At 39.5% G+C, this 27507-nt stretch overlaps 3 protein-coding genes across 4 annotated transcripts; 2 read left to right on the top strand and 1 right to left on the bottom strand.

Annotated features, from left to right (window-relative positions):
• The first annotated feature begins 791 nt into the window (after nt 1-791).
• srsf10a (serine and arginine rich splicing factor 10a) lies at nt 792-9048 on the top strand. Of its 2 annotated transcripts, none has more exons than XM_085176885.1 (6): nt 792-997; nt 2920-3042; nt 3871-3977; nt 4081-4249; nt 6766-6816; nt 6910-9048. In XM_085176885.1, the coding sequence occupies exons 1-6, from the start codon at nt 933-935 to the stop codon at nt 7166-7168; spliced, it is 774 nt and encodes a 257-aa protein (XP_085033011.1). In that variant the 5' UTR covers nt 792-932; the 3' UTR covers nt 7169-9048. The 2 variants fall into 2 exon arrangements, with proteins under 2 accessions (XP_085033011.1, XP_085033009.1); XM_085176883.1 differs by having other exon boundaries at nt 794-997; nt 2920-3014; nt 3864-3977.
• pnrc2 (proline-rich nuclear receptor coactivator 2) lies at nt 8359-12375 on the bottom strand. Its single transcript, XM_085176886.1, has 3 exons — nt 12169-12375; nt 11422-11641; nt 8359-11201 (listed from the first exon to the last, which is right to left on the bottom strand). Exon 3 carries the CDS (start codon nt 11176-11178, stop codon nt 10708-10710), a length of 471 nt encoding a protein of 156 aa, XP_085033012.1. The 5' UTR covers nt 11179-11201; nt 11422-11641; nt 12169-12375; the 3' UTR covers nt 8359-10707.
• An 8390-nt stretch (nt 12376-20765) lies between these two features.
• On the top strand, nt 20766-26156 carry cnr2 (cannabinoid receptor 2). Its single transcript, XM_085176542.1, has 3 exons — nt 20766-21023; nt 22540-22622; nt 22765-26156. Exons 1-3 carry the CDS (start codon nt 20875-20877, stop codon nt 23850-23852), a joined length of 1320 nt encoding a protein of 439 aa, XP_085032668.1. The 5' UTR covers nt 20766-20874; the 3' UTR covers nt 23853-26156.
• The last annotated feature ends 1351 nt before the right edge of the window (nt 26157-27507 follow it).

The following is a 27507-nucleotide window of genomic DNA, read 5'->3' as shown; positions in this document are numbered from 1 at the left end:
TGCCATGTCGACTATATTGAGAAATCTGCTTGTGGCTTGACGTCCACACCATCCTCTAGTGGACTAGCGGGTCTATTGCACGCTATGCCGTGATACTGGTTTGGATAGTTCTGGGGGCTTGAGCAGGCATAAATCGGTTTCTATGGTCAGTGTGGGGACTTGGCTTCTGTTTGATGAAAGAAAAAAAGTAATTATAAATCAGGAAAGGTTAAGGTGAAAACTTAAGGAAGCTTTAAGCTTATAAGGTTATTTTAGGGAAATTTTGGCAAATATTTTAAAACATTAACTGTTAGGGAATTACATTTAATTTCAGGACTCTGTGATTTCCATGTTTTTCTCTTATAATCACAGACAGTATGAAACAGATTTGTCACACATAAGGTCAGATTTTAGACTTTTAACTGTATTACGACATTTCCTGCTGATGAGGACCCTCCCTTTGGCCATTCATAATAATAACGTAATGAAATAATAGATCAACAATTAAATGGCAGTTATATACCACAGAAATTTCTGTGGATTCAAAAGACATTGAATTAACAAAAACTTTATAACTACATGACAGTCTCAGTAATGAATTAAATATTTTTCTTTAATTTTGCACATTTAAGTCTTCCAGTCGTGCTGACAAACTTATTTCGTTTGCTACTTAATTACTTGTAATGCAATTAAACCTCTTTACATTCACATGAAGAGGGAGTTTCACTGATCCAATTATGCTCAAAGTAGCCAATATGTGGTCCACAATGTAAACTGTCAGTTTGACATCCCTGTCTGAGAGAGAGGAGAGAGACCGTCGTGCTTTACTTCTAGGCATGCGCAGTGCCGAGAGGGCGCTCTGACTGACCACGTAGCCTGTCTCAGCTGCGGTACAGATAGCTGCAATACACGAATTCACGGCCTCTCTACAGTAGCAACGGGCCGCTGAAAAAATGGCGAGATACCTGAGGCCTCCAAATACATCTCTTTTTGTCAGAAACATCGCCGACGAGTCCAGGTACGTTGTTACTTTCAACCCCGCCGGCGTGCAAGCAGGCATGGCCAGGCTAAGTGTGACGCTAGTTAGTTAGCAAACATGTCAACGTGATGTCATCATCAAAATTAGGAAACTGACGTTAACGGTCAGAGAGCGACTCCGAACAGAGAAGCTGGCTACGGACAACACAACCGTGTAATATTTGGTAATATTTAGAAATAAGAAGCTGAAACATTCGTGTTGTAACTGAAGTTAACGCTACACCCTGACCTGTCTGGGGGGACAAAAATAAACGACTGAAATACGTCTTTGAAACTGAACTAAAGGCTGGACAGCAGCAGTTCCTGCAAGTAAACTACAATATCTGTAGTTTACGCACTTTTGCACTATGCACTTTTTAATTATAAAATTTAATTTATGTCCTTCCTATCGTTAAAAAATAATTAAAAATATTAAGGCAACACTTGAACATTACAGCCAATTAAAACTTCGGGCATATAAATAGTGAATTCATTTTATCTGCTTTGGTGCACGTGAAAGTGATAACAGGTGGACTGGAGAGGCAACAATATGACAGAATGGTTTTGAAGGTGGTGGCTACAGACAGTTGCTCTCTCTATATCCCCTCTGACTTATTTTCTTGTTTTACTTTTTGCTGGTGCCTATGTCATTGCTGGCATCATAAGACTGTGGTCCATTCGAGTTACAGAGATAGTCCACCTCTTACAGGATTGCACATCTTTAAGCCCTGTCACGAGGTTTGATTTGTCTCCCAGCATAGGCTTAAAACGGTGGAAGGGATCTCAATGCACTTCAAGGTGCTCTGTTTTCAAATTAAGTTCAAAATACCTTTATCCTCAGGGCATGGCTGTTTAAGCTTAAACAAAAAGTTCAGGCACTTGCTTGACTGTGCTATGAGAGTAAAGGCATTTTAAATTTTATTTTAAACAGAATGTATTTTGAGTGTTTTGAAATTTTAGCCAATGTGTATCCTTTCCAAAGAGTCCCTCAAATAGAATTGGTATTATTCTGACTGAATAACAGTCAGGAGTGCTGACTGACTCCACAAGACTGTTGAGGCGATCCCTTGAGGGGAGTTTCATGGGGCCATAGAAGGGAATTGACCCAGCAAAAGGACCAGTATCTGCTCCTTTGTGTAAAGATGAACAGGAGGACCACTGCCAGAGCCTTGCTCATGTGTGTGTTTCTGACCAAAGACTATGTAGGTGACATGAAGTCCGGGCATCCTTTAGTAGGACATGTGCTCACATGCCATACACTGTGTTTGGCATTACCAGACAACACTTAGAACTAGCCCGTTGTCTTCACGGATGCAAGTCCACAGTGAGTACATGTGCCGGGTGTGAGCGAGCCTGGAGATGCCATAACGAATGTCATGATGCCAGCTACAACATTGGCACCAAAGCAGGTCAAATGGATTCACAATGGGTTATGCTTCCTAACTGGGGACATTGGTATCCCTAAGGTGTAACTGCCTTTGTGCTACATTGTTTTTGCTGCCAAGATTAAAATAAAAAATGTATTTGGAAATAAGCGTAATGAGTTCTGTTTGATAATCTAGAGGCCTAAATGTGAATAGTATGACTTAAAGTACTTATTATTAAAGATAATAAGTAGATTTTTAAGTGTGGTTGATTTCACAAAATAAAAAAAATCACTTCTGTGTAAAGGGCCATATATGGGTTTTATGGCCGCAATGAATATGTGAAAAAGACAGTTTCTGGTTAAACTGCACAAGTTCACCTTAAATGTCCTGATGAGGAAACTTCCTTATGAGTAAGAAAGTAATTCGGTTTATTTGCTGTTAAGCAATGTCCGATGCTTTGCTGGCGCCAACTCTTGTGTATGTGCTGCACACTGGACTCGAGCCAAATTCATATGGTAGCCAGCAGAATAAATGTGCTTATTTCATGACACTTTAGGCCAGAGGATTTACGGCGTGAGTTTGGTCGTTATGGGCCTATTGTAGATGTCTACATTCCACTTGACTTCTATACACGACGACCAAGAGGATTTGCTTACATTCAATATCCTTTATTCTTTCAGTTTATGTTCGTACTTTTTCACTAATGGATTGTAAAGCATCAACTCTGATCTGTTGGGTGCAGTGAATTGAGTAACACCTGATTTAATATTTCCCTTTTAAGAGGAGTTTTTGTAATGTAATTGTTTTTTTTTGTTTGTTTTTTAATGCTTCTAGCATTAAATATACTCCTAACCAATATTTCTTCTGTTGTTGCCTCAGAATGGTAAAGATACAGGTATGGAGACCCCACACCAAAGAAAGTTGAAAGGCGGTTGTAGAGTAGATTCAAGCCAAAGACATCCAGGCGACAAGCAGTAGTGGAATTTGGAAAATAAAGACAGAGCAAAAGCATGAAGATACAAAGAGGACAAAAAAGAGAGATTCCAGGCTTCCATTTGTCTACCAAAGGGAGGAAAAGAAAAGTGTTTATTGGGCAAAGACAAGCAGGAAACCTCAAGTTCTTCTGCCAAGGCTATAAAGATCAAGCTGAAGGTCAAGCATGTTAAAGGTAACAAGCCAGACTTTTTGTATCCTACCCAATCTGATCACCATTAGTATTTGTCTTGTCTTCACAATTTGAAGTCACAAATGGGCCTATTTTTAATGTTACATAATTTGAGTTGGTATTACTGAAGACGGTCAATTATAAATGAAAGAAATATGCTGAGATGATGAATTACTCTTATACATTTTTGGCCTCACTGATCCAGTAGCTGTGTGGTGTTTTTTTTTTTTTTTTGTTTGCTTTTTATTTTACTTGTGTTGCAGCTGCTTGCTGTGTTTTTTGTATTGCATGCGTGCAGCTTTCAGTTCCACCTTTCCAAATTAAAAGTCCTTAACAATCCAGCATGTTTGAAGATGTCCGGGATGCAGAGGATGCTCTTCACAACCTGGATCGTAAATGGGTTTGCGGGCGCCAGATTGAGATCCAGTTTGCACAGGGAGACCGCAAGAGTATGACCAATTGGCATTCCTACTTGAGCTTAACTGCACCATCTCCTTTTGGGAAATGTGTTGTATTGTTACATAACCTTTTGATGTGGATTTGTCATTAAAGCCCCTAATCAGATGAAGGCCAAGGAGCGCCACTCCCCTCGCAGTTTCTCTCGCTATGAGGATGATCGGGATACCCGCAGAAGACGATCACGGAGTCGCAGCTATGATCGCCGCAGGTCCCGGAGCCCTTCTTTTGACCGTCGCCCTCGGAGGTCTGAGAGCCCTAGAGAGTGAGTTCTTGGCAACTTTTACACCTTTTGAAGAATATAAGACATTAAAGTTCACCAAAAACATAATGATATAAATGTAGTGAGTGTGAAGGAGTGCTCTATGGATGTTTGCAGCTCTGAAAGCTGGCACTTGCAAAGGAGGAGGAAAAAAGAAAGGGGAAAGGGAAGATGGAGGGACAATTTATGACTCAATAGAGTGGGAGGGGAAAAAAACGTGTGTGTACATACTGGGGCTGCAACAATTTGAGTAACATGAATATAAATAAAATTCTCAATGCAAATTTTTTGCTTCAGTGCTTTGTTTAAACTCTGTAGCACTCAGTTGTCATTATATAAGTACAAGCGTTTCACCCACATTTTAGATTAAAAATAAATATGCAATAGAAATATATCTGGTGCACATGTGCGAATAAAAAAAATATTACAACATTGAGCCCAAGCAGCCCCCAATTTTTCAACAAAAAAACAGATAACACAACAGCAGCAGGGAAGATGCTGTCATAGTTTATCAGGGAGATGCCGTGTAGGTAGTTGGCACTCTGCCTCTGCTCTGTGTGGGTAGACAGTGCAGAGGCAGAGCAGTTACTGAGATGTTGAGCTCAGCTGGGGTTAAAGCAAACATTTTCTAGTGTGCAAAACAGCAGCACTTATTCCTGCAAGCATTATTAAAACCTTTATTTGGAAAAAGCTGGTGGGAGTTCTCCATCAAACCACCTGTTTAAAAACCTTCAACATGAAGAGAAGCAAACTCTGTAGCCATCCTCATTTTGTTTACTTTGTTTTTTCCACAAGGAAAATGGGCTGTTAGCTTAGTCTAATAAGATGTTTAAATTAGGCAGCTAGCTAAAAGCTGCAAGCAGCTGTCCTACTTTATATCAGAGCAATACCTGCAACAGGGGTGACTCAACAAAACGGGGTTTAGTAACCCATATTTATATCAAAGCTTTAGTAACATTATGCAATCCAAATCCACAACATAAAATATACTCAGTGTTATATTAATTGTATCAATATTTAAAATATTTAATAATATAAAAATAAAAGTTTTTTTTCACAGGCTGGTCAAGCTATAGAAGGGCCACTGAGCTGCCCTCTTTGCCACCGCAGAGCATTGAACAACACTTCAGAAATTTGGAGTTATCATAAATGTTAACATGCTAACATTTGCTATTTAACTATTAGCAACTAAATGATAGCAACATTAGCCACTTGTCATCAGAAACGTAGCGGCCTGTGGACAGTGAGTCACAACTCATTATGGACAAATGGAGAACCACACAGGTTACTGGCTGTGCAGTGTCAAGGGAACAATAGCTGAACTGAGCAGAGAATCCAGAGGTTTGTTGAACTAGATCTGAAGAGCAGAGCTCTTTATCTAGACTTTGGTCTAGGAGTGCACTAGCTTGTGACTGACTTGAATTTGGGTTTCTGTCTTTCACCGTCTTTTACGTTTATAACTGTTTAATATGTCAAGGATATTGAAACGAGAGCTTAACCAACCTTTCAACATCCCTTAAAAAATTGCTCAGGAGACTATCTTACCATTTTGGATTATGCAAATTAGCAACTTGCTATTCTCATGATGAGCTGGGGACCTATCCAGGTTATAGCCCACCTCTCAACCCTGAGATAGGCTTCATATCCTGCCCCTGCAACCCTGAGTGGAATAAGCGGTAAAGAAAACTGTTGGGTGAATGATGGATTGAGGAAACATGGTGGGTGTATCACTCGTCTCTCTGGTGGAACTTTAAAGTGGAGCCTATATTTAGTATTAATTTCCTCATAATTACAAACTGATATGTAATACATTCCTTAGAATTCTCTGTTTTGTTTTTTGTTTGTTTTTTACATTTAAATATTAAATTAATTGACAGTTGTCATTACATTTAAAAAAAAAAAAAAAAAAAAAAAAAACAATTCTGTGAACTTCATTTACCAAAATGTAAGTGAACACAGTCTGAAATGGCTCTCATGCTGTTGGCTGATTGCAACTTGGTGCAACACAGTTAACTAAAGCTGTCATTTAGCAAGTTTGGAGTGTCACTGCTTTGAAAGTGACCAATCACAATAAGACCAGTTCCTGCTGTGGTTCCTCCCCTCTGTCATTTAACTTTAAAGGAGAGCTTGTACACTCTGCAGTGTTTTGAGTCGAATGTGCTGTGTGGCTGTTGTGCACTTATTTCTATGTGCTGACATGAGTGAGTCTACCATCTCTTGTGAAATATTTATTTGTGACTATGTTTTAGTTATGATATGCTTGTGACATGTGCCATAAATTTAGTTTCCTGTAATTGTGTGGGCCATGCGCAGCTTGTGAGAGGGCATGATGTTTGCAGGTTTGTACACAGAAATTTGGACGATGTCCGAGCGTGGCAGTTTCTGCAGGAAACAATTTATGTAATAAAGAGGAAGCCATATACTGCTTGTATGTAGGCAAGCCATGCTGTAAGGATATAAAGTAATTCGCTCAAACTGTACAGTAACTCAGCAATTTTGTTTTCTTGTTCCCTCTTCAGCTCTCGATCCTACAGCCGACATAGACGAAGCAGAAGCCATGAAAATAACAAGTGGGCTCATTTCTGTCCTCTTGTATTTCAGTAATCATATAAACATGGCACTGTACTCTGTAATGATAGTAACTGTAATGATAATCCCAATAGGCACAAAGCTCCTCCCAGTGACCACCACAGAACGCACCATGAAACGGCCTCACACTCCACCTCCCGCTCCCCATCAGCGTCCAGGTCAAGACCAAAAGGTAAAAAGAGCCAGTCCAGGTCTCACAGCCCTGCCGAAGACTTCCACCCATCCCAGAAACAGTCTGTCAGGAGATCCCCATCACGCTCGTACTCTAGATCCATGTCCCGGTCACGCTCTCGCTCCAGGTCCTGGGCTGGACGCAAGTCTGGAGGCCACTGACAGACTGTTCTCCAAAGCCCTCTGTTTATGTTTCTCTAGAGGTTTCTGTTTAATGTTCACCTCTAGCCATTTTGGACATGCATTACTTCACATTGTTGGCTTCATTAATCTGGTTAATGATTAATTAACTGGTTAATAATGTTCTGTTACGTTCCTCCTAGCCCAGGTTTTTTTTTTTTTTTTTTTTTTTTTTCCCCCAGACGTACAAGCAGCAGTGACAGGAGAACCACAGTATGTGTGCACAAGATTTTTGCTTTTGTAGCTACAAGCATTATCAGTATTGACTCTAGCGTGTATAACATTTGGTTCCCTCTGCCATTGTTGCTATTATTACGAAGAGTTTTGCGTTTGCTGCTGAGAACTGCACCAATTCCCTCCCACACAGAGAGAGAAAGCTAGCTTCTGGATTGGGAAAGTTTGTAACAGAAGAATACCTTAAAGTCATTGTAAATTTTAAAAAAAAAGATTGGATATAAGCTACTACTGTAGTGAGCTATGGAACTCATGCAGAGCAATGATTTTGTGCGTCACTATCTATCAATGTAACTGCGTGCACTCAAAGTTGAATGCTTCAAGGTCCAACTGTGTTAAGAACTGCTGTTGTGACCTTTATGAAGAGACCAGGGTGCAAGTAGACATGTTAAAAGGTTGTATTTATAGAAAGGTGTGCATGTGTGAAAGGAGTCTTGTGCTTCCTGCTTTCATTTCTTATTTGAATATGGAGGAATCTCTTGCCAAAGGTAAATAAACAATTTTGTTATGTTTGTAAGAAAAGCACATTTGGCTCCTGCCCTTTTTTTTTTTTTTTTTTTCTTTCTTTTTGGTACATGTGTTAAATTAAACTGAAGGCCTGCTTTGCCAGTATTCACAACATGCCCTGGTCTTAGATGTCTGGTTTAATTTAAGCAGGCCAAATTGTATATTATAGTTATTGTAATTGCTGTGACAATGAAAGATATGCTGATACAGCTGGTACCCAATAATAGAGTCATTTTGTTATGTAATAATATACTAAAGATAAGAATCAATTGTTTTTTGTGTCCCTAAGTAACTCCCTTGTTTAAACTGTTATACCTGATATCTTTTGACAATAAATACATTCTTACGCTGCTCTAGTTGAACAAGCTGTGTTGTAAAGGTAGTGTCAAACAAGTGTTACTATATCAAGTCAAAAATACTCAAACACAAAGTAGGGGGGTAGGGGAGGGGATTTAATTTTTTGTTTTAGTTTTTTGTTTTGTTTTCGTTCAAGTTTTTCATCAATTCAAAGAGTGCTTTCTTGTTTTACATTTTGTAACAAATTAACACCAATTGTAAACAGGGCACATTTCATTGTTCTTGGTGACATTTCATCCGAGGGACAAATTAAAAAGCCAATTCACTGATTTAAATTTTGAATATGGAGACTGCCATGCATGATTTAGTCTGGGCAAGAAAAAAAAAAAGTTTACATGAACCAAGAAAAGGCAGTAATTAAAATAATAGACATTTTCAATTGTCAGCAGGCGGAAGAACAGCCAAGAACTGAAAATGTCTGGAAAATATTTGGTCAACTTGGGAATTTCCACCAATGATTATGGTCAGTTTCAGTATGAGTTTTAACTTAGGCACACAGTTTTTCTTTTTTGTAAAAAATAAAACAAAATAAAAAAAAGTGCTATGCTTACACACCATTGTAAGCACATTCACAACTCAAATCTATACATAAGCAAGTCTCCTAGAGTCCAATTGGGAGTTTTTTTTTTTCTATTTTACTTGTTTTTCCCATTTAGCATCTTTCAACCTACACTGCACAATACACAATAAAAAATGTGCAATAACTCTGGAAAGATCCGAGTGTAGGGGTACTGATAGTTGCTATAGGCAGCTTTTTTTTTTTTTTTAACAAAAATATTCTTCAGTATTGAAGTCAAGACATGACCTTAGCATGTCTCATACATTCAGTGTTATTACTAAAAATACTTTTGTCAAACAGGCCACAAACTTGGCCTGCAAATGTACATATGCTACAAGTGTTTTATACAGTTCATTATTTACATGGCTCTTGAACTCACAAGCTTTCATACTTTGTTTTGTCATCTTTAAGCTGGCCATAAATGGCTCCAATTCTGCAAAGGGAAAGCAAAGAGCCTCAACAGAGAACTGAAAGAGAATCCATAGAAGATAGTCAATTACGCCTCCGTTAATTGAACAGCATCCTGGCCTGTAACTTATGAAAGAAAGAAAACAGTCTGATTGCAGTGCAGAAGGTTAAGGGACAGAAGTGCAAGAGACAACGGGCAGCAAGTGTCTGTTGATTATGGGGTAGTTAACCATTGAGACTTAATTTGTAAACGCAAACACCAGCCTCCTGTCTCACATTGAGGCGCTTGGGCCTCTTCAGAAACATTCCTTAGCTCTGTCTCGCCTTGTGCACAAAAGCATACAGCCAACAGGGCCAGGCAATGTGGGTTTTTTTTGAGAAAACAAAACTCAGTAGTCCCACATTTAAGCAAGGCCCCCTTCCACATGTTGGAGCTGCAGGCACTGTCCTGAAGAGGCAGAGACTGAGGAGCAGTAACGGTACTGATCAGAACAGATGAACAGGTGATCAAGGAGACGTCAAACCATTCACTTCGAGTTGGCAAGTGGAAATGGCAACACTGCCATCCGCCCAAATGTCCAAAAAAAGAAAAGCAAAACATTGCTTTGGTTATACACAGCACATTATACATCTTTCAACAACCACAACAGAAAGCACTTATACAAAATAATGCTATGATAAGAGTGCTGTAGACCTTGGACACACTCAACTCCAAGTGCATGTGCGCACAGCGCAGTAAAAAAGGGTACGTGAGTTGGTGGTCCAAAGCCAGTGTGCCATGGTCTCTTACTACCCTTCGTTTGAGGTTATACCATTAACCTGTAGTTACACTACAGCTCATCTCCTGTAAAATATCTTTTTTTCCCTGCAGAACTGCAGTTGAGTGCCTTCTTTAGCCAAACAATGAATGTGATATATAAACAACAGTGGGCCCTTGATTAAAAAAAATAAAATTGCTACAAATATGAACCTGCTTTAGCACCTAAAGCTTAAGGAGATAACTCCAAAGATCATTCTTCATAGAAACATAAATGAAACACCATGTCTGTCCAAAGAAGTGGACCGTAAAAGTGATGGGAATTTACCTGACTAATGTTACCATCCTTGTTTGGGGAAAAAAGCACACTCAATCTGCCTTGGCAGCCAAGATTAAAAATAACAAAACAAAACACAAGTACAAAGAATATTCAGTTTGTCATAGTCACAGAAACTCCGCTAAAGGCATCACCGACCAGCAAGGCTGCAATTCTGTAAATTTTAAATGATCAGTTTTTTTAAAATGGATGGTAAACAGGAATTGCAAATCATTGCTCCTGTCAAGCATCCACCAACTTTGAAGGTCAGCCAAAAAAAGGAGAGAAAAAGAAAAGAGCTAAAAATACTACAGAACTGAGGCGTTCCTGGTGGGTGGGTCCATGCATTGGCTTATTTTTTTTCTTTAAATGAAGAACTGGTATCAGGCCTGCACCTTCAGGAGGCTCTTGAGCTGGAAGGTCATAACCTCCCTGTTGTCACAGGAGCCGATAGGGAAAGACACCCAGTGACTAGGGGGTTTGGGCAAAACACTGGGTGAAGGTGGCTCACTGAATTTAGGCCCTGCATAGCTTGGGCTGCCTTGGGTTGCCAGGAGTGTGTTGAGATGAGACACTGCACCCTCCCAGTTCTGATCATAGTTGGTGGAAAAACGGACAGAAGCATTCTTCTCTGCAGACACGGCCTGCCGTGTCTCTGGAGACCTGTGGTAGGCAGCGCCTTTCTCGCTCCGTCGGTGGCCGTGGTGGTGAAGGCCCCCTGCCCCCCCTACGGATGCAGCTGCTCCGTTCTGGTCACGGCTTCGCTGCTTTGCCCGGCCAAGCTGGTGGTTCTTCTTGGCCAAAGGGCGCTCAGGGTGGGTAACTGGAATGTTGTACCTCTCTCCACCTCCCATACTGCTTTTGCTCTACGTGTCACCTAAATTGTGAGAATAGTATTATTAAAAATAAACTCTGGTTATACATTTCTATTCACGCTAATAATCTATGCAATTACAGCGTAAATTGTTGACTACCAACCGCGAGCACAGGCGCACCACATCACAATAAAAACAAGTACAGAGACTACGTGCAGAAACACCAGACAGCGAGGCTCGCCCATCCCCCACACGGACACCAGGAAAACAGCGCCAGCTCACCTCTTTGTTGTCAGAAAGTTAACCGAGTAGACGTCTCTCTTCAATCTTTCTCCTCCAATCGGGCCCCAGGTCCTCGAAGTAGTCTTCTGTCTACCTCTCGCTGCACATTTGTGTCCAGCAGGGTCTGAGGTTTTCATGTGCCAATAAGCGTTGTTTTCTCGTGAAGCCGAGCTGAACATCAATTCACCTCGGCGCACGACACTCCAAGAAGTCGCCGACCCTTCAGGGCATTAACAAAAACGCTTATCAGATAGGCTAACTTGACAGGACTTAACGTCCATTAGATATGCTAAATAGATAGGATCAACATAACAATAGCGCTCAGTGTTGTGACGTGTGACTGGGAACTGATGTTTTCTTCAAATATTCTATTACATAACATTGAAGTACCGACAAAATGACATTTCCTCGCCATTACTTTTATAAAAACCCTGCATATAACTTGTAATCTATAGCGATTATCACACGAAAATGTTATGTAAGAAAAGTGCGACATCATAGCCCACTTCTGTTTGCTCAGGCTGGGCTTAAACTGCGGCCAATTTTTCCCTTGTTCTTGTGTAGTAAATTAATAATAAAACGAAATAGTATGTATACCTTTCATATAGGATCATTGAATTAATTAGCAAATCCAGTGGTTCAAATTCTAACGTCTTTTATGATCTAGGACGCTCTACTTTGGCACAGAACCAAAACAAAGAAAGGAGAAGGTTTAATATGGCGACGAGGTACAAAACTGTTTCTTACCGACTTCTTCAGGCTTGGTTGTTAAAGCCTTTCGTCAGAAAAGAATTTACAGTTAGCTTCTAAACTCCCTCTACGGACTATGTAGGAAGCACAGCAAACTATATCTCCTACAAATCCGTCACTCTCGAAGCTTATTTGATGTTAAAGGCCGGTGAAGAGATCTCACTTCTCTCTCTCCCGACTCAGAATTGCGACAAAATGGACTCTACAGCAGCGGTATGTACTCCCTTGCAACGCAAATCTAACCAATCACAAAGCGACTACGAAATAAACAACCAATCACCGAAGAGGCAGTCGACAAGTTGCCTGTTGCCAGACTGGTGACGTTAATTGCCGACCCTCCTCTCCTTGCCTTTGTTGGAGCTCGGGTATTTCCCGAGAGAAGTGAAATAAAGAAGGAAAAAACACCACTTTCGGTCTCTGGAAGTTAACGTAATAGATAGGAAATGCCCGAGATGGCACGTAAAACATTACATAAAGGTTTAGAGTGAGCATAGAGGCAGTTAAGTGTTATGTAACACCAAGACACCAAGCATGTCCGCTACCCCTTCGGTTAGGTTGTAAACACGTCCAGTGTTACTAAGGCGCCGTTTGTGCCACAGGAAACTGTTTTGGTTTGTTTTATCACATTTCTTACTTTTTCAGGTTAACCCCTTTTAAGCCCACTTGACACAGCAGCAACAGGCTGTAATAACAATGTCTATGAGCGGTCGTCCTTCCCAAAAGTGTTTTGTTTTATTTAAATTCATTGGGTGGAGGTCTTAATAAGGGTTAGGGGGCTATATTACATATATCACCCTCAGTTTGTCCCTTTGATGTTGGTCTCACTTTTCCTCCCAATCTTTTCAAAGGACTTTGAGGTTTGACTTCCATGGCAAAGTCTTCCAGTAGGTTTTATGAGCGCAGGCAGGGCTAAGTGTCATCGCTCTGTGTCATCGAGGCCTTGCCTTCTTTTCTCGCCTTTTTAAAGAGTTGCACAACGCTGCTGAAGGCTGAAGGCCATGGCAAGGCAGGACACTCCCCAAAGCAAAGTAATCTCTGAAATGGGGCTGTGCCAATCAAGAGTCAACTATGTAAGGAAAGTAGGTCACCCAGAGACCGCTGTAGGTCGCTAGAAACACATGGGGGGTGAAAAGGACTACTCGCCATATTTGACTGGCTGCAGAAGCCAAGCAGTGTCAACACGTCACACAGATAGTGTACGATTGGAAAGTTGGATGGAAACTTTTTTCCTAACACAGAGAAAAAGAACAAAATTACAGATTATCTATTGGCCTGATTATTTACGGCGTCCTGTTGGCCTACAAACAAGTGACTGAAGCTATGAATATGAACTTGAATGGTGCAAAATGTTTGTCATATGCCCACGCAAAGGGAAGTGGGGAAAGTACAGAAGCAGTTTCACACAGCTCAGCAATAAGTTCAATACATATAAAGAAAGTCTGTACTCTCAGTAAACATATTCAAATTAAACCTTTTTTTCCTGGAAGTACCATTTTTGTACATTAGTTACTTAACAAAGAAACTTAATATGTTATAAAAGTAACACATAATTGACAGAATTTAAATATTAAAATGAAACCCATGGTGAAATAGATCTATAAGTGGGTTTGGGTCAAACAGGCACATTAAATTGGAGGTCCTTCTCATCCCTACTGTTATTTAAGATTTATTTACTTATCAACTTTTTACGGGACCACAGTGCGCAGATGAAGTTGGTACACTCACATAACCCTTTTTTTTTGAAGATGTGCCAACCGCAGATGGTTTTCTGTGAAAAATGCCCACAGAGCATATTTGGAATGAACCACTGAAACCAAACAGGAAAAAATACCTTTTCAGATGAAAAAGTTATTGTTGACGTGTAGTCGACAGAACTATTTTCTTTGCAGACTACAGCGCATGATTGTTTGACTCGCCAAGTTTGAAGATTTCAAGTTTTCAAGCCATTTTATAATAACCCAACGCCTCAACATCTTTCCCTTTATTTTAGTAGTACATTTAGAAAAAATATATACATTTTTTAAATGTGACTTTTAACAGACCACTGATTTACAAAACAGATGAGAAATAATGGCAGTTTTCAACAACATTTCTCAAGTTTCCCAGTTTCCGTCATTACATGAGCAAAGGCTCAGTTCACTTGTATTATTTTACAGCTTTATGAATCTAACAAGCTGTTTAAATTACAAATACATTTAACTCCTTATTTGTTTCGACTAATGCTGGCATCACCACACCAGAAATAGCAGTGCATGATTTCTGAATTATTAATGACTTCCTTGCAATCACGGGTATGGGTTTCATTTTACTTTTTGGGGGCAGGGACACCAAGTGCAGGTTATCATCCAATAATTTGAATTTTCTGCACCTGCATGCATGTGCATGGCAGGTGTCATTTTTATTCACTATTTTAATAGAAAATATCTATTATTCTCATGTAAAGTATTTAAGTGCTTATGCATATGCTTAGATGGAGTATGTGTATGTGTCAGCATGACCTTTTGAAAACTGCTTAGCTTTGCTTAACGATGTTTCACTATGTTATCTGCTAACTGTTACGGCGTTGAAGGACTAAACTCCAAAGATGACCAGTGCCAAGAGCTTCCTGGGAAAAGATAGTGGGAGTTGTTTTCTGCCCAGAAACAGCCCATTGGACAGAAACCTGTTGTAACTGGGAAGATACAGAGAGTTGTGTGTGAAGGTATAAAAGAGGAGCTGAGACATCCCAAGGGCAGAGCGCTCGTAACTTAGACCTGTGATGTTTTGATGTGTGTGTTCGCTCTCCTGCATGCATGCAGTAATAAAATAGCTTGACCACAGCTGACAGTGTTGCAGACCTTTTTTTTTTTTTTTTTCACAGAAAATTCCACAACACTACAACAACAACAACAACAATCTTTATTTATAGAGCACATTTAAAAACCAGCGGTATACCAAAGTGCTTAACATAAGAGACAGAGAAGGAACACGAGTATTATAAGGCCTTAGCAAAGTATCAAATATCCTCACAGGTCAATGCCACTAATACACAGGGGTAATATAAAATGCATATCAAAATAAAAACATAATAAAAGCACAAGCCATAAAAATATGTATAAAAAAAAATAGAATATGTCTACAAATGATTCATCCAAGTTTTATGAACTCAGATTTTCATATTACAAATGACCTACTCCTGGAAAAAAAGAAAATTAAAAATTTATATTAGCACTCCTCACTCGTATCAAGTTAATTACATCTAAATGTAAATTTAAGGAAGTTTATTTATTTTAAAAAAAACTAAGAAAAACACTCAAATATGTAATTAAAGATTTTTTTTAAGTGTGTGTGTTTGCGCTTTCTCCTGCAACAGTGCAGTAGTATCTAAGGGTGATCACGTGAAATAATTGGGTCTTGCATTCATGCAATGCAAGACCTTGTGTACAGCAAAGCTAACACAAGCTGAGGGGCGTTGAGCCTGATGACCTACCCACTGCAGTGACCCAATTTAAATAGATAACACAAATCAATGCATATATGTAGTCCTAATCCTATACTATGATAAGGTATGCTATTCCCAGGCGCTTTGTTACCTGTGACTGACGGAGTGGGATCCTGGTTATAGGGTCCCACTCCGTTATGGGGTGGCCTTGTATCATCTCGTTCAGCTGTGCACTAACTTGCTCAGGAGTTATTCTTTCTTATAAAATTTGCTGCTGAACTGACCCGGTTAGTGGTGGGTACCGGCCCAACAGGAAACTTCTGCAGGTTCCAGCATGACTGCAGTTAAAAGACTGTTGAGTGTGACTGTTGAGGCCTCAGACCTGAGAGCAGAGCTGTGTTTTTAATTCTCTTGTTGAGAAACAAATAGAGCTTAAGCAGTTGTGGGTTGTGGGAAGTCTGGTTAACGCTACAGGATGTGGCTGTGACCTATTAATATATACATTCTCTTTACAGATAAACAGATATCTCTGTGAACTCCATCGAGGTTCCTGCAGCATTCATAATTCCCATGTTGAATTAAAAATTGTAGCTAACACTTTTCATATTTCGTATTCCCTCACAAAGAACCCTGATCATGTCCCAGTTGAAGTGAAAGTAAACAATGCAGCAATTTTTAAGCAAGTGAATGTCCTTGTCCTTGTCATAATTAATTGAGATCTTTCTCTCACTCAGTTATTACAATAAACATACAGTTAGGTCCATACATTTTTAGACAGTTGCACTTTTTTTTGTAATTTTGTCACAGTACACCAGCACAGTAAATTTCAAATCGAACCGTCAAAATGTGATTGAAGAGCACAGTTTAATCTTTAGTTTATGATCTATTTACAAGTACAGCCATTTTTATATAGGTGTGAAAAAGATTGTTTTGAACAATAAAGATTAAAATGAACTTGTATCAGAATGATGACAAGATAAAAGTATGGTGAAAGAAAGGAACAGCTCATGATCTGTCTGTGAAATATGTTATATGTAGGCATGTGTGGCTACCGGTGGAACTGGGCCACTAGTATTTATTGATGTGACTGAGGTGCACAGGGTTATACTCTCTGCTCAGATCAACAAAATGCTGCAAAAGTAGTCAAAATGTGCTTCACAGTACAAATGAATAACGACCCAAAACACTCTGCAAAAGCAACATAAAGAAATTGGGCAATCTTGAATGGCCAAGTTAGTCACGTGATCTTGAACCTAATGATGCATGCTCCTCAGTTACTATAAAGATGCTATAAGTTGCCTTAATTTCTAATATGAAGGCAGAGAGACCCATAAACAAGCTGCAACTAAGAGGAAACAACTGGTGATATGCACAATTACCAGGGGCACAGACACAAACAGTGGCAAAATTACAAAATTGTATCATTGTCCAAAACATGAACCTGAATCTAACCCTCCTCTGTCACACCAGCTCTCTGCATGTCCTCCTTCATTACGTATATCCACGAATCTTCCTTTTTTACTCCTGCCTGGCAGCTCTATTTTCAACCCACTTCGCTGTCCCTCCTCTGTACCTGTCCAAACTGTGTCAAACCTGAGCTGTCCCTCTGATGTATTCATTAATAATCCCATCCATCCTGGTCACTCCCACTGTAGGTCTCAGCATCTTCAGCTCTGCCACCTCCATCTTCAAATCGTCTCCAAACCGTACATCACAGCAGGTCTCACTACCATCTTGTAAACCTTGCTTTTCAATCTTGCTGCTATCCTTCTGTCACAAATCCCGCCTGGACACACGTCTCCACCCACTCCACCCCGTTTCCCATGACGATGTAATTGAAAGCTATTTGAGTCAGTTTAGATTTATCTGTGTGCTTTTGCAATTTTCATTTGGTGCGTTTCATTTCCATATTTAGAAGTCAAGCCTTTCATTTAACAAAAACAAAGTAAATAATTAAGCATGATTAAAGGATTAAGTATCCAAGTAATTCGATTTTTGCCCGAACATTTTTTCCTGTGTTCTTCATGTCAGTGAACTGATACTGCTCCCTGAGGGTCTGGCAATCTGGAAATGAGGAGCGGAAATTTGATTAATGGATTTAATCCAAATCTGTCTGAAGCAGCAGAGCTGGCCCTGATGTTTGTGTCCAAGGCAATTTCTAAAAATGGATTGTGTAACAGGATGATGCAGTTCAACAGATAATTGAACATTTCAGCTTTTAGTCTGCCCTGTTGTCTGTCGTGTTTATGCTGCACCTGGACAGACAGTGAGCGAGTAGAAATCTTATTGAAGCTGTGCTGCCTGCTCCTAATCACATTTCCTGCTTTCTGTCCTGCTGACTTTATCAGGTCAAAGGAGGAGAAGACACAGCCCGTGCACCAGATATCGCTGCCTTTCCGCGAGACATTTTTTGTTTCCTTTTCTTTTAAAACAGTCATGTAGTAGAACACTAACTCCTTTCCTTCATGAAATTTGATATATTACTTAAATTTGTCAGACCCAGTTACAGACTCTGTGTTATTGAGCATGATTTTCTCTAAATGCTAAAATAGGTTGCTAATTTATTTCAGATTGCCTCGGGTATGTGGTTTAGAGATCTGATTAAATTGTTGTCAAACTAATGCAGCCTATTTTTACCACATGGGACTTAATCTAAATTAAATGACCTCATTGCTGAGTGGACCGCTTGTTGAGTTTGTATCTCTAATGAATAATCTTTAAAGAAACTTTTAACTTGTCACCTTTAGTCTGATGCTTTTGGCCAGTTTCCTGACTTAATCATATTGCCTACTGAATCAGGGTTGCCTAGTATTGCCCCCTATGTACTGCCACCAGTACTACAATACAATGGGCAAGTGGACTACTCTCTCATTTACATAAAAGGGTTTCAGGTCAAGTGAGTCAGTGCTATCACTACGCAGATAGTATTTGACTAGTTCAATTTCAAAATGCTGAACTGGACACTTGAAATCCTGTCAAAGTAGAGTGGCTCACATTAGAATGAATTTGGTGGTGAAATTAAGGATCGAAAATCAAACATGTAGTCAGATTTATTGAATTGCAACACACACACACACAGGAAAAAAACTATAAAGTTGTCTGTTGTAGGGGTCTTGATGCATGCGCAATCATCCAGGTAAGGAAATCCCAAAAAGTTGATTCTGTTCATCTAGACGTAGCATTTTTAATGTAGAGGCCTTCGGTAAATGGTCTTTGATCAGTGGTCATGAGAATTTGCATATTAATGATCAAGGAACTGACCTCAGAGCCCATTGTTCATTAAGTTTCAGTCATTGTGCAGATGCATTGTTTATAAAGTTGGGGGAACTTGGAGTGAGCTGAGACTGAAAAAGTCACTTAAATGGGTGATGAAACGTTTCTACCACTGAAAACACTACGCCCAGATGAACAGAATCAACTTTTATTTCCTAACAGATTTGTCACAGTCGAGGGCAGACTGTATGAATTGACAAGAAGGACCCAAAATGCAGACTCCAAGGAACAGGGAACAAAACTTGAATGTTAACAAAAAGCGAGCCGTTTAATGAGGCTGGTAAAAGGTACAAACAAAAGGCAAGGCAAACTGAAGCAAAATTAACACAAATCTAAACTGGGAAATCTAAACAAACACCTGGTGTAAAGAACATGGCGTAAACAACAGACGACCTGACAAAGAATGACCAGAACACACGACTAAATACACACAGGAGGATAATGAGGGAAATGGAAACACATGGGGAAACAGCTGACACACATGAACATAAGGACGTCACAAGAGGAGAGTAAAACTAAAAACATTGAACATAGGAACTACGGACCCCTTCAAAATAAAACAGGAAACATAATGAGACAGACATGACAACCTGAACTTGACAACGTAAGACACAGATATGAAACACATGAAGGGCAAGGGAGACTTAACAGGGGTTGGAAGACACAAGGGGAATCTAATAACAAATGAAATAGTAAAACTAATGAGTTTAACCATATACTATAAACATCAAAATAAACTAAAACTCAAAACACTGGGTCATAAGACCCAGGATCGTGACAAGATTATTTTGCAGAATACACGTTTCATGTCTATCCACATTTACCTGTTCAGTGTTCTTGCACCATATTTGTCATAATATGTGTGCCAGCCAAATGCAGGATGCCAACTTTTACATCTGAAAATCTTTATACGGGTTTGTCGCAATACTGTAGTAACCATCTGTTTTCTTCCACTTATCCAATTCCTGGCTCATGTTGGTGGGGGGGGGGGGGGGGGGGGGGAGTCTCTCATAGGGCAAAAGGCGAGGTACATCCTGGGCAAGTCAGCAGTCTACTGCAGGACAAGCAAGAAAACCAAGGAATTAAAGCCATCTTATTATTATCTACAATTCCTTTACTTCTATAAACTGCAACAAGGTGTTCTTCTAATCCTTCAAGCAATGTTTTATGAGTATAGAATTAATCAGTGAAGCAGGGGTAACTCCAGGCCTCGAGTGCCAGTGTCCTGCAGGTTTTAGATCCCACCCTAGGTCAACACACCTGAATCAAATGATTAGTTCATTACCAGGCCTCTGGAGAACTTCAAGAAATGCTGAGGAGTCATTTAGCCCTTTAAATCAGCTGTGATGGATCATGGACACATCTAAAACCTCCAGGACACCGGCCTGGAGTTGCCTACCCCTGGAGTAAAGCATTAACTAAGTGATCCTGCAGGGACAGGGTATACGCAGATATTTCTGTTATGATAGATGCCGTTTTGTCCGATGAATATGAGTAGAAGATAATAACAAAAAGAGGTGGAAAACAATTGCTATTTAAATCTAATTGAAAGAGGGCTTCACATTGACTAGGACAGTTCAATCTTGACCTTAGGTAGTTCGTTAGAAATAACAAAAGTTCTCTTATTGAGATATTTAGGCACCACAAGAAGCTGCTGGCGCTTGCAAAATATGCTGCAAAACCCAATGTGGTTATGCCCCACTTCCTCTTTTTTTGATGATCATGCTTTTTACACTTAACATTTAATATCTGACACTCAATAATCTTATTGGGTTTTCGCCACAGTCCAACCTCATGAAGCATACTTGAAATATATGAGAGACTTCAAAATTCAAAAGGGTTGATCTTTGAATGATCTACTGGTAATCTCTATTTCTGTTTAAGAAAATATTACGTAAAAAAAAACAAACAGAAAAACGGAATTTGTGACAGAGAGTGGATAATTGATCAAAAAGTGGGCTTGGTTTTTGTTTTATCTCAGATGTCGCCTAAGCAGCTCCCGCCCCCTCATGTCATCACAGCTATACCCTCCTTGTCTTCTCTCTTCACATGCACACCAGTACTCACGTCTGCTGGTTTGTGTGTTATGCGGCTTCAGCTCTGCAGCTAAGAGGCAGGAAATCAGATATTTCAGTAGTTTGCCAAGAAAGAAGAGAAGGTGAGCTCTTATAACTTTATTTAACACAGTTAAAAATGTTCTCTTATATATGAGATTTAGCAATTTGGTTTAAGTGGCATTTTGCAAGTGTGAAATTGTTAGAAAAAAATATGCTTTCTGCAATATTTCTAATCTAATGTGTAGAGAGTTGATCTGCTGTTTCTGACTTATTTTAATAAAGTCTCTGTTTCCTGCAGTACATAAAAGAAGAGTGACTTCAAATAGTAGTTTTATTTATTTTTTATTCCAATTCTGCTCAAAGGGTTCATGATCTTTTGTAACAATGTGTCAGGGCGCAAAAGTGACTCAAGGGGTTATTGCCACACGACGCTGCGCATGTCACCACAATGTTCATAAAATGTCTCTCAATAAGGATCTTTCTCAATACGTGCTTCCTTTGGCCTCATACATATGCAATTTTTATAGTCTTCACATGGCCGTGTCACAGATACAGTGGAAACAGTATAGCGTGGTATAATTGGAACAACGCCACACCTAATCTTATTTATATAATTTCTGAGTGTTTATCAGCTGCTCTAGAAATATATTGCTTCAGGAATATTTTGATTAAACCCTCTGTATTTCATCAGTCATGCTGTTCCCCGCCAAAAAAAAAAAAGAACAAAGAAATCCTCAATCTCAAGCCACTTTGTGCAAACATTTAAAGGCAGTTCTTTTCATTTATAACAGCATAATTTACTTCAATCTAATGTTTTTGCCTCAGCTTTCCACAAACCCTTTAATCTATTGATTGCATACAGGCGACGCACTTCACTGGAGATTGTTTAATTCAACTGTGACCTTCACCCGCTGATAAAACGACTAAATACAGTCTCCTCTGATTCCACAAGAGGGCACCAACATGGAGCTCCTGTACAGTGACAGCACAACAGCAGTCTGGAAATATTTTTTTTAAAAAGGCAGCTAACAAAAACTACATAATTTTATAATGCAGAGTATCCACCCTAGGGGATAAACATTTATAGTGCATAGATGTTCCTGACATGAATGGGAAAGCTAAATGTTTTAGAGATATAGTAGCTGAAATTTCACTATAACGCTGAACATATCATGAAAAATTTTTTTGCTTATTTTTAACATAACAGGCACAAGGATAGAGCTCTGTGTATTTTTAAATTCAATTCAGCCTTCAGTAAAAATCAAAGTGTTTTATGGTTTGCTTGAAACCATGTTCTACCAGGCGACTATCTCCCCCGTAACATCATCAGCTGAAACTGTGATGATCGTCTGTTTGTTTTGGCCTCTAAATGACTTTCTGTCTTGACTCAGAGACGTTTATGTTCCCTTTAAGCTCCAGCGTCAATGTTGACAACAACATAAAAAAGTAATCACGTTTTCTGGTTTGTTTGTTTCACCACAGGAAGTTACCTGTCCCGTCCAACCTAATGTGACATACGTCAAAGTGACGGAGTCTTAACACATAAAGATGTGAATGAAAGATCAGATTCTGTAGAGACATCTGTGCTTCATAAATAACTTGTAACATTTGTTACAGCTTTTTTGTACTTCATTTCCTAATTATAGTAGCTGGAATGACGGACGGGGAGACAGCTACTTCTGCAGAGCATGGACACGCAGGTAATATCTCATCAACAATAGCTATGCAGCTTTCCATTAATGGTAAAATTCAGTTCTGTGTTATATAAAAAAAGGACATCTGTATGTACAGTTGACTGGTCAGCTAAGACTTGTCATGGTACTGATTGTGTTTTTCTCCCAGTTAACAAGTCCTGTGTGAATCTGACGTGCTACATGGTCCTGAGTAACGAAGAGAGGAAAGCCATCGGCACCATCTGTTTCCTGGCAGGCCCTGTCACACTACTGGAAAATGTTCTTGTGCTGGGGGTGATTGCTAGCACAGCCACCTTGCGAAAGCGGCCATCCTATCTGTTTATTGGCAGCCTTGCTCTGGCTGATGTCTTTGCCAGTTGTTTCTTCACCATAAGTTTCTTACACTTTCACCTCTTTCATCTCAAAGATGGCCCAGGCGCCTACCTCTTTAAGCTAGGCGGTGTCACCATGGCCTTCTCTGGTTCAGTGGGAAGTTTACTGCTGACTGCTCTGGACCGCTACCTCTGCATCTACCACTCCTCGACTTACAAGGTGTTGCTGACACGGCGCAGAGCCCTGCTGAGCCTTCTGATTCTCTGGAGTACAATCATCTTCCTCTCCTTCTTACCTCTAATGGGCTGGAGGTGTTCCACAGGCCTTACTCCACCTTGCTCAAACTTGTTTCCATACATCAATAAGCACTATCAAGCCTTCTGGACCAGCTTCGTCCTTGTGATTCTGGTTCTGATTTTGGGGGCTTATGCTCTCATCCTGTGGAAGGCCCACCGCCATGAGTCCTCAATGACCAGCTTCCAGGGAGCAGCAGGAAAATGTCAATCTCGCATGAGGATGGATATCCGGTTGGCTCGCACCTTCGGCCTGATTCTGCTCATACTGGTGGGCTGTTGGGTTCCTGTGCTTTCTTTCATGCTAGTAGATGTCTCAGTGATCCTGACCCGAGACCAACAGCGGGCCTTTGCTTTCTGCAGCACCCTCTGTCTGGTCAACTCTTCAGTCAACCCACTGCTGTATGCCCTGCGCTTTCGAGAACTAAGAATTGCTCTTTTGCGGATGCTGCAAAAGCTGTGTTGCAAGGGAAGGTGTAAAAAACTCACAGAAGACTCAAGCCACGGACTACCCTCTGCAGAAGACAACTGTACTGCTTTATCTGACGATGAGATGCCCAAGGCCAGAACCACCAGACCTGACTCCATTTCAGAAATGGTCTACAGTCACCAGCTGACCATGAGAAAGTGAAGGAAGCTGAACGTTAAAATAAAAGAGAAGCAATACAGTTCGTGAAACACTTGTTTTCACAACAGCTGTTAGCTAGTGATCAACACCATCACTGTAGATCAAGATAAAATCTGTCTATACAAGGAAATGTCACTTACTGTTTTTTTTTTATTGTAATTGCAAATAAGCTTGTAAATAAGTAAACAACACATGATAACAGTACTTGTCAAAACAAAACACAAACCCTGAGAATTACAATGTGACCATTACACATTACTTTAATTATAAGAGATTATAAAGTATGTTGTTAACCATTAATCCGTAATGTTATTACCAGTTAATATGCTTAAAATAGAAAATGATAGTTACACAGAGGACACACGGAGCTTTTTTCAGCATTTTGCAATAACTGCACCCAAAAGATTTAAATGGAAATAAATACCTCTGCACTCAATCAGACTAAGTAAATTGTTTTGTACAAATGTCTGCTACTATGTGTTACTAATATTTAAGCACATATAAAGGTAATTTACCTTTGACCTCCATGTTTCTCCTCTCACTACTTTAGCATTCCATGAAATCCTGGTTCCGTGAACTGAACTGCTGACTTTTGGGTTTGCCATTTGTTGCTAGCATGATTCTTTATTTTTCAGTGTATGACCCAGAGCACGCAGGAACAGAGGAAGCAGTGGGTTGCCGATCTGCACATGAATGCCAGGACCCCACAGAATTTCACACAATGCTCACTGAACAAATCCAAGCAGTGTGTAGAGGTGAATGGAGCAAATGTTAGGAAGAGAACGAGCACAGACACTAGAACAGTCTTTGCGATAGTAAAAGCTGGCAGCTGCAGTAGAGCGTACACTGATATGCAGTTACACTCGCAGTGACACTCAGCGTAACATAATCAGAGCTGCCGCTTGTTGATTTAAGGTCACAGGAAATTCTTTAGAACACCTATTTCATCCATTGTGTGAACTTATTAAAAATAACACTTGGTCTCGACTCTTTGTATCTTTTTTTAAAGCAAATTACACAAGTACATTTCTTTTATCTGATCAAGTGGGCCCATCTCTGTATCTGTCTTTAGGATGACTAAAGGGACGTTCTCTACCACAGCAGACAATCTGTGAAATTAGCTAGCAGTAAGGCACATGACTGTGTTGGAGAAGAAATAGCAGCAGGTGGTGAACGGAACGAGTATGTGGCTTCATTTTTCTCACTACAGCAGCAAAAAGTAGGGCTACACAATTACTGTAAAAATGATAATCTCGGTTACTTCAGGAAGTATTAGGATTGATTATTTCGTGTCATAATCTGACTTCTGAAACGTTGAGAAAAAAAAATTGCCTGTTATTCTTCGCCTAACTGAAACCAAAGCGTTTATAAAGAGCCGAATCGGTTTTACAATTCTTGGTAATCAAAGTCTGCCTTCCTTTGATGTTACCTCAAGCTGAAGTAAACCTACCCCCACCTCTAAGGGAGTGAGTTGCAGAGAAGCATGAAAACACACAGCTGTAAAGGAAAGACAAAATGAGAACTGCAAAAACAAAATGGTTATCTCTTGGTCATTTTCTTTTACATAATATAAGATGAGCTTTATTGTCACTCCAAGCAAAACTGGAACTGTTGGGAGCCATCGATTTAATCAAATTAAAATTTTAATCCTTAGCAAAAATTAAATGTAAAGGATGATCATATGTATACACTCATTTTAAACTAGTCTAAAGTTATAGCCTTGTAATATATAAACAAATAAAGTTATTTTATAAAGATTTGGTGGAAAGTGTTATACAATCAGGTGGTGTTTATAAAATTCTTATATTGTTGAGGAAAATGCAATACAATGATTGGAAACTAGACAATAAACAATTGAAGAATACAACAGTGGAGGAAATGAATACATTTTTAAAGATTTACGTCATCATCATCTGCCTCCATCTCACCCTTTACTACATCCATGTACTTTCTCTGTGGTCTTTCTCTTTTTGTCTCCATGTTCAACAGCCTTTTCCAATACATATTCAGTATCTCTTCTCTGCACATAACCAAGCCATCTTAGCCTGGCCTCTCTAATGTTATACCTCTGATATACTAATTTCCAATACTGAAAGTCTTAGTATCTTCAACTCTGCTCGGCCTCCAGTCTTTTTGTTAGTGCCACCATCTCCAAACCACATATCATAGCAGGTCTCAGTATCATCTTGTAAACCTTTTAAACCTTTTCTTTCAGTCTTGCCAAAGTTACTACTGCAATCATGGACAGCTTACTTATTGCCGAGTCTGTGCTTGGTCACTGATGTGTTTTAAGAGATCAGATAGCAAACTATCTCTACGCGCAAATGTTTGAATGCAAGAGATAATAGATTAAATTTATAGATAGATTGTGTGTGTGTGTGACAATAAAGCTCAGTTGTAGTGAATTTATGTTCTAAACTGTTGAGTATTGCAGCATCGACAGCGATCAACTCGAAGGAAAATGACGACGGAGGCAAAAATGTCCTTAATATTTTGGGAACTTTATTCCACATCAACACGCGGCAAAACTTTCCACATGGGTGCCATTTTCGTTATGGTATACTTTTTTCTTAGGGGCGTGATGACGCAGCATCCGTGCTCTTACAATGAAACAGTGCCTCCTTGCAGTGTTCCCAACTCCTCAGTAAGGAAACTCGCTATTGGCTGTCCTAAAAGTTGCTAGAAGTCGCTAAATGACGTCATCACCTAATTTGCATAATTGGTCATGCTAATGTAATTGTAATCTATGTTGTTGGAGAGAGAAATAACATCGTGAAAGACACATAAAGTGAGTAAAAAACGTCCTAAATGCATTTAGAATTTATTTAGAACTACAAATTAAATATATTTTAGCAATTATTGTTTTTTTTAATGTCACAATTCCAACCCTGCTCCTTTACCCGGATTTGGACCGGCAAAAGTGACCCGAAATAGGCACTCTGGTGGAGTTACTTTGTGTGTGTGTGTTTTAAGTAGTTTTAAACCTTGTGATTCACAAAACAGCATAAGAGTAAAAGAATAAAAGAAGAACTGACTGCGTTACAGCACCCGCTGCTTCTTGAGAGTAAAAGCGATATGCGCTTTCACGTCTTTTTTTTTTTTTAGCGAGTCTGAAAACTCGCTAAATATAGCGACAAAGTCGCTAAATTGGCAACACTGCCTCCTTGTGGTGACAACTAAAATACTGTCTCTGTTAAACCACAGTAACCATAATGCAGTTAAACACTGTACAACATGAGTACACACAATGAATATCTTAACACAAACTGTTACTTAACCTAATTATTAAACCTATTTAAACCTAACCTAAATATTAAATGTAAATTTTTCCATATGTCGGTAAAAAAATTTGGGGTCCGTATTTAAAATACCAAATTTACCTGAACTCTACGGCGAGACGTCTCGTGAACCTTGAATTTAAGTTCAAGGGAACGGAATCATCAACAACAACAACAGGGTAAGACAGCCGGAAAACGCAGCTTAGAAGCGCCGAATTAAAAAAGTGAAAACGACAAATTAATCTAGTTAGAATTAATCAAGACATTACAAAAGCAATTCTGGATAAGAATTACATTTCAAATCTGCGACAAAACAGAAAGATTCGTTGCAAATATTTGAAGACCCCCCTATTTCCGGTAATGGTAGGCTCTGGCTTTGT

This window comes from Neolamprologus multifasciatus, chromosome 11 (assembly GCF_963576455.1).
Source record: "Neolamprologus multifasciatus chromosome 11, fNeoMul1.2, whole genome shotgun sequence".
In the NCBI taxonomy this organism is placed as follows: domain Eukaryota; kingdom Metazoa; phylum Chordata; class Actinopteri; order Cichliformes; family Cichlidae; genus Neolamprologus; species Neolamprologus multifasciatus.
This window is presented reverse-complemented; position numbering and strand designations above follow the sequence as displayed.

Excerpts from the sequence above, each read along its gene's own strand:
- srsf10a (XM_085176885.1), top strand. The coding sequence starts at position 933 with ATGGCGAGATACCTGAGGCCTCCAAATACATCTCTTTTTGTCAGAAAC. Across the intron at positions 998-2,919 it reads AACATCGCCGACGAGTCCAG|GCCAGAGGATTTACGGCGTG; the intron begins GTACGTTGTTAC and ends ATGACACTTTAG. Across the intron at positions 6,817-6,909 it reads AGAAGCCATGAAAATAACAA|GCACAAAGCTCCTCCCAGTG; the intron begins GTGGGCTCATTT and ends TAATCCCAATAG.
- pnrc2 (XM_085176886.1), bottom strand. The coding sequence starts at position 11,178 with ATGGGAGGTGGAGAGAGGTACAACATTCCAGTTACCCACCCTGAGCGC.
- cnr2 (XM_085176542.1), top strand. The coding sequence starts at position 20,875 with ATGTCATCACAGCTATACCCTCCTTGTCTTCTCTCTTCACATGCACAC. Across the intron at positions 21,024-22,539 it reads TTGCCAAGAAAGAAGAGAAG|CTTTTTTGTACTTCATTTCC; the intron begins GTGAGCTCTTAT and ends CATTTGTTACAG. Across the intron at positions 22,623-22,764 it reads TGCAGAGCATGGACACGCAG|TTAACAAGTCCTGTGTGAAT; the intron begins GTAATATCTCAT and ends TTTTTCTCCCAG.